Consider the following 6,959-nt stretch of genomic DNA (forward strand, 5'->3'; position numbering starts at 1 on the left):
ATATATATATATATATATATATATATATATATATATATATATTGCTATACTGAGAAAAAATTTACTAAATTTCAAGGAACGTTTGTTTGGATAATACTGTGAAAATATTTATTTAAATTACGTAATTATTTTCTAAAATGAAATAAAGAAGTTTCAAATATATAAATTTGTTTCTTTAATTTTATAAAATAATTACTTAATTTACACAAATATCTTCACTGTACTATCCAAACAAACGTTTTTTGAAATTTGGAAAATTTTTTCTCTGTGTATATCTGGAATAATTTAATTTTTCTAGCGGTCAGCGGTGGTTTTTTATCAATGTTATTATGAAATTCCCCTTTGGAATCATAAAGTGCAGACAAGAAGTTTAAATGCTAATCATAAAAAACAGGTTTTTTCTGAAGTGTTAAAGTGAATAAGAGTGTCTAAATGTTAAAGTGACTAATGTCAATAATTATGTATTTTAGCTTACATGCTCATTTACTAATTAATTATCTATATCACATATGACTTATCGTCTTTTAATTATTACGAATTAAGAAAAAAATTAAGCATTTAAAGAGGTCGGCTTTTCGGCAAACTTGACCAAAAATAATAACTGTTTTAACGTGTGCTTGTAATGCATACGCCTGTTTTTCTCATTATTATGCTAATAAGCTTTAAATAATTTTGCAGCGGATTCCGCTCGTCACTAGGAAATGTGAAGCTACGAGAGAGAAATAGATTCATCATGTATTCGATTTACGCGTGGAGTTGCCCCTCCTGCCTTACTATCCTCTGTCTCATCATGGATTTCGTCCCCGATATACCGGAAACTTTAATCAAACCGGGGTTTGGCATAATTAAATGTTGGTTCTCGAGTAAGTACGACATAAATAAACGTCTTCCTTTAACGTTAGCGGCCGTCTTGCCTAACTTTCGTTAAATCTGCAAGGACTCTGATTGTAATACGTGTGTTTAGGCCTCGTAGAAGCGTATGCTTTCGTCTCGCCCTTTGCTTATTTTAACTGTATTACATTCAAGTCACACAATAAAGTTACTATTATATCGGATTCTATAATAAAGTCCTTTCGGATTTCTCTTTCGAATTAATTTATATAACTGATAGAATTAATAATATTGATATGTTGTTTCCTGCGAATGACCTCGCATAATGTCAATCGGCCTTAGGTAAAATGTAATGTTTATATTTTTATGTTGTTATTATAAGATAATATATGTATAAAGGATAGAAAAATATTACAGATCAAAAGGTGTACGTTGCGCGCGCGTTTCATAAAATTATAACGATACAAAAATACAATCGTTTTACCTAAAAAATAAAAAATACTACAAAACCGTATATTACATCATATATTACAATATTTATATATTATATATATATATATATATATATAAAATTATAAAATATTAATAAAGTTGATATTATAGATAGACATTTTGACACATGATGATTGAATTGAGTATTGAAAATTGTAGCACAAGTAAACAAATATATATATAAGAAGGATTTTGTTAGTATATAAAGTATATACCCAATGAAAAATTTTTCATATATAATTATATAAAATTATATAAAATTATATATAATTATATATAATTATATATTATTATGTATCAAATTTGTCCATTCATGTTCATACATTCTACTTATATATATAATTATATATAATTATATATATAAATTCATATGTAATTTTACATAATTACGCATAAATTTATATGTAATTATACATATTGTTATACATAATTGTGTATAATTATATATAATTTTATATGATTATATATAATTATACGTAAATATGTATGGACAAATTTCATACAAAATTTTGCATGAAAAATTTTTCATCGGGTAAGAAAGACAACTGATGTCATGAAAATTGCTGTTTATTTGCCGGCAAAAGAACGCAATTAATCCGAAATTATTATAGTAATTAGAAGTTAAACGTTTTAAATTTAAAAATATATGGAATATATGTATAGTAAAATAGTATTTCTTAAAACAGTATATTCTAAATACATGTGTTGTAACACATTTGTATCACAAAGGCCAAGTTAAATTTTTGCATGCTATGTTCAGCATCTCTGACTATTTGGACTAGTTATTATTATTATTACTATTAATTAAAATGAAGAATACACATATCACGTGTAACTTATAAAACGTGAATATTAATGATTTATTCTCTACTTTCAGCGAACGAGGCAAGAGGTTTATATTTTTACGTACCCATGAGTATCACTATTATCTGCAACATTTTCCTGTTCATTTCCATGGCCTTCAAGATCGTACGGCACAAGAAGGGCACAACTCATCAGCTGAGAAGCTCGGAAAGCAAACGTCACAATGACAACAAGCGATGGTTCGTATTTGAAAATATCATTGTCATTATTGTTTTGACCCAATGAAAAATTTTTCATGCATAATAATATATAAAATTTGTCCATACTTAATTATGTATAATTATATATAATAATATAAAATTATATATAACTATATGTAAATAATAATTATAATAATATAAAATTACATATAATGATACACAATTATATATAACTATATGTATAATTACATTTTTGGTATGCGTGATTATGTAAAATTATGTATGGAATTGTGTATAAAGTTATACATGATTATATATAATATATATTAACATGTAGAGACAAGTTTTATATATAATTTTATATAATAATGTAAAATTATATATAATTTTATATAATTATGTATGAAAAATTTTTCATTGGGAATACATGCATTAATCCACATAACTGATAAAATTAATAACATCGATATAACGCCTCCTGTGAATGACATCGCATAATGTCGATCGGGCCTCGTTCCTAATATGGTGATTATTTTTAGACAGAGACTTTCCTAGGCCGTGGTTTGCTTTCATAATTATGAAATCTTCTGAGGAAATAAACATATCGCCGCCGTTTTGACCGCGGGCGCGAGATTCCTCCGACGATACGAAAGCGCCTAGGATTCCGAAAAGAATGATGAACGACCGTGCGAATATAAAATCGAAGTGAATGCTCTTGGTGTAAAAGGACCGGATAAAAGCCACATTTCTTAGAAGACCCCTTAAGAAAAAATTTTAAGCTCTACTCGAAATTTGCCTCGTTACTTTTTAACATTTACTCGTCTATTTAAAGATAACCGCGACTGTCCAGAAATATTTATCCTCGTGGATAAAATCTTGAATATTCACGTGAACAGCAAGATTATCAAACTCAATGATTTTAATGTATTTAGGTGATTTCAGAGGTAGTGGTCCGTTTTAATGGTTCCACTTTGCACTATTCGCAAAATATCTTTTTAATTAAGAAAAACGCACGAGAAAAAAACCTTCTTAAGCCATATATTTTTAAATTTAAAACTAATGATCCAATATCTAGATATAAAAATATTACATTACATAACATAGATATAATGCAAAAACGTTTTATATTTATGTTGCTGTGTTATATCGTTATAACCAGTAAATAGCAGAGCAATATAACAATTTTAAGACAATTTGAATTAAATACTGAATTAAATACTGAAATAGTTACTGTAATCTGCAACATCATCGTTCGACCGTGTATTTCACGTGTTTGATGTTATAATTTTGGAACTCTCAAAAGTTCTTTGTACATTTAATTATTAGTTTTTCGTGCTAACATTGTAAACATAGGCTACAGTACTTGCACGGATATCACTACTTGAGTTTAGGCTGTCCTCGTTAACGTAGTCGATAAAACTAATCGATCGCGTCGTAATCGCAAGAAATATAATATGAAAAATATATTACAGGTTCAAAGTGTATCTGAAGTTGTTTATCGTGATGGGCGTAAACTGGTCCATGGAGATAATATCGTGGGTGATCAAGGGCGTGCCTATATCCGCCTGGTATGCAACCGACCTGATGAACGCTCTGCAGGGTGTCATCATCTTCATCATATTCGTGTGGAAGGACAATATCAGGAAGCAACTACTAAAAAAATTTGTCTGTCGGGAAAACATATTCTCCATAAACTCAAGGCGCAGTGGTTGCAACAGCAAAAGTACTCCGCGCAACATCCCAACGGGAGTGACACTTCAGAAGAAGATCATCCCCTACATACAGAACTGGCGCGCAAAGAAATCGTCCGACAAGAATTCGACCAATTCTCCTAATGTATAATGCGAGGAGAGAATTCCTTTGGTGCAGAATCATCGTGGTCGGTAGCCTATAATATGTTATTGCCGTAATGTAATTTTGCAGTCAAAGTTAAATTTTGTATTATTGTACGTTGATCTCTTTTTATTTTTCACTTTATACAGTGTATCTGGCGGCACAACACTAATAGTACAACACTCGCTTGTACGTTAAACAGTACAGGACAATTTTTTATCGCTTTACAGATTTAACAATAGTTAGTAAAGAATTGATTACAAAATATCAACGAAAGTGTGTGATTGCACGGAAAGTGCTAAGTCGGTCTTTGTGAATAAGTTGATATCGCGAGAAGATATCTGATTGGTGCATTTCTAAAGATGGATGGAAATGCACCAACCAAAACAGAATATTTTCATCCAGCAAGCAACCAGCATCGAAACAAGCATCGTGTTCCGCTGGCTTTAGTAGCAGAAGAAAGAGGGCGCACTAGTGCATCCGATCGAATTTTGGCTTTATTGCCTATTGTAGAAGACTTATTACATATAGCCATTTTATTTACTACACATTATTAAAGATATCTTCTGTGATAACAAGTAACCAATAAAATAGCTTTGTGTGATACAGTATTCATTGGAAAACAGTCATTACATAATTGTAAACGAATGAGTGCATTCAGTACTACCGCTCATTGAGCGTTCACTGAGCTCTTTCATCTGATTGGTATATATTTTTAGATCTAAAGAAATATGCCAATCGGATGTAAAAGTTCACTAAGCGTTCAGTAAGCTGCTGTCGTATTGGATGCATCTAATATCGTAATTGGAGTTGGTTTATGGCTGGCGTATGGTGAGCATCGAAGAATATTGCCTCTCGTGAAAGTGTGAGAAAGCAATTTATAATTCGAATTAATTTCACCTTTGAAAATCTGTGATTTATTAAGACGACTTGGCAAACCTATTTAAATTCCTGATGTTTCGTTGCGAGAATGATCGTAATAGAAATGTGGGAATAACTTCCACGCTCAAAAACTATGTATCATTATCTTTAGACAAAAATGCTATCATGAAGAATACTGCGTGGGATACGACTGACGCTGTTTCGGCAGATGGATACTTCAACATTTGCGTACTGCTTAGCATGCTGCTAGGATTCTATCAAGACTACAAACGTGTAGTAATTAACGCGCGTCACGAATTAATTTTATTACGGTCTCGCAGTGACAACAACAGTCTATTTGGATCTTCAGCGTTGCAACCTAAGAGCGAGATATTCAAAATACAATAGCGAATGCCTCATGTAATGTTGAATGATATCAATAAACTTGCCCTGCTGAGAACTTTGGAGAATGATCGATATCTGAGTATGAGTTTCCGCTCATGGGATCTGTATGAATTTCCTCTGCTCCAAAGTACGACCAAACATCTGTGGACCGTCAAACCAGCCACTAATTTGGAAAAACCGCGATATATTATCTTTGCCTTGCAGACTAGTCGAAAAAAATGTCATGTCGGAAAATATAACTCAATTCGACAACTGCAATTTGAATCTCTATCTAAATTCAGAGTGTTATCTATACGATGACATAAATTTAGATTTTGTAAGAAACAGATATGCAATATTTTATGATATGTATAGTCCTTTCCGCAAATCGTATTATGGATACAACAATGCTGAGGTATGGTTAACACTATCGACTTTCTGAAACATAGTCCTTTCGTGGTTATCGACTGTTCGCGTCGAAACGAATCTGTTAAGAGTGCCATTGTAGATGTGATAGAATTTGAGTGTAGAGAGAATATACCAGTGAATACAACCGTATACTATTTGATCCTGCATGATCGTGTAGTTGAATACAGTCGACTAACCAACTTAGTGCGCAAAATCAACTAACACTGGAAAGTATATATATGAGATAAGAATAATAACAAAAATCAAAAAGCTATATACGACATTTTTATCCCGAACGTATCGAAGAGCACATCATTATGGTCGTACCAACATTTGTGGACTTGCAAGGATTCGTCGTTGGGAAAAGATTTATTGTAAAGGAAGTAGCGATACTTAGGAATGGATCTGTTCTCTCCCATTATATCTTTACTAGTCCCATACCATGGCATCTTCTAACAAGATTCGACAAATCGAGAGCATACTGGTTGGTGGCTAATCGTCATGGACTACGATGGGATAACGGGATTGTTGCATACAACAGAGCTAAGCATTTGATTACGGCAGCTGTGGTTGGCAAAACATTCGATATGGAACATGAAGACGTTGCCCCCAGACTCGTATACGTAAAGGAATGTGAAAAGCGAGAATGGTTGACGAATCTTCTGGATGACAATGTGAAAAGTAACCTGATCATCGAGACCTTGGACGCGGATTACGAGGACATAATTTTCTTGGGCAAACTGTATGCAACCAACACTTTACGATCTAATGATCATATTAAGCATTGCGCTTTACAGAATGTATTAAAAATATTCAAATGGTGGTCTCAGTGCCGGAGAAAATTGCCGGAAATCTTTATTAAACAAAATAAATATTTTTTAAAATATATTAATGTCTCTTCTCTCTTTTACTTCCTCTTTTCCTCCACCCAATCTTTGAAAAAATCTACGTAGGTAGATATGCGATAATTTCGTATCTCATAGATATATCGCTGATATATCGTAGGTACACGATAGATCGAAAGTATACGATAGTGTATGTTTAAAGATAAATTTTTATTGGGGCTGCATAATTTCGGAGGGGATTAACTGTACTACATAAAAAGATTTGTCCTCCTCAAAATGTCTCTCGAACTTTTTGGAATAG

At 32.0% G+C, this 6,959-nt stretch overlaps 1 protein-coding gene across 5 annotated transcripts in view; it reads left to right on the forward strand.

Moving 5' to 3' along the window:
- LOC116841280 (probable G-protein coupled receptor Mth-like 3) overlaps window positions 1-6,281 on the forward strand; it is a 17,610-nt gene extending 11,329 nt beyond the window's left edge. For 4 of the 5 annotated variants that reach the window (XM_032809023.1, XM_032809022.1, XM_032809024.1 and 1 more), the window contains 3 exons: window positions 679-863; window positions 2,201-2,366; window positions 3,800-6,281. In XM_032809023.1, coding sequence (XP_032664914.1) covers window positions 679-863; window positions 2,201-2,366; window positions 3,800-4,169 — 721 coding nt within the window. In that variant the 3' untranslated portion in view covers window positions 4,170-6,281. The remainder of the gene's footprint in view (window positions 1-678; window positions 864-2,200; window positions 2,367-3,799) is intronic. The other variant, XM_032809021.1, reaches the window with a different exon arrangement.
- Window positions 6,282-6,959: the final 678 nt, after the last annotated feature.

This window comes from Odontomachus brunneus, unplaced genomic scaffold, assembly GCF_010583005.1.
Source record: "Odontomachus brunneus isolate Ranch 3 - 2012 unplaced genomic scaffold, Obru_v1 Obru_scaffold_015, whole genome shotgun sequence".
Classification (NCBI taxonomy): domain Eukaryota; kingdom Metazoa; phylum Arthropoda; class Insecta; order Hymenoptera; family Formicidae; genus Odontomachus; species Odontomachus brunneus.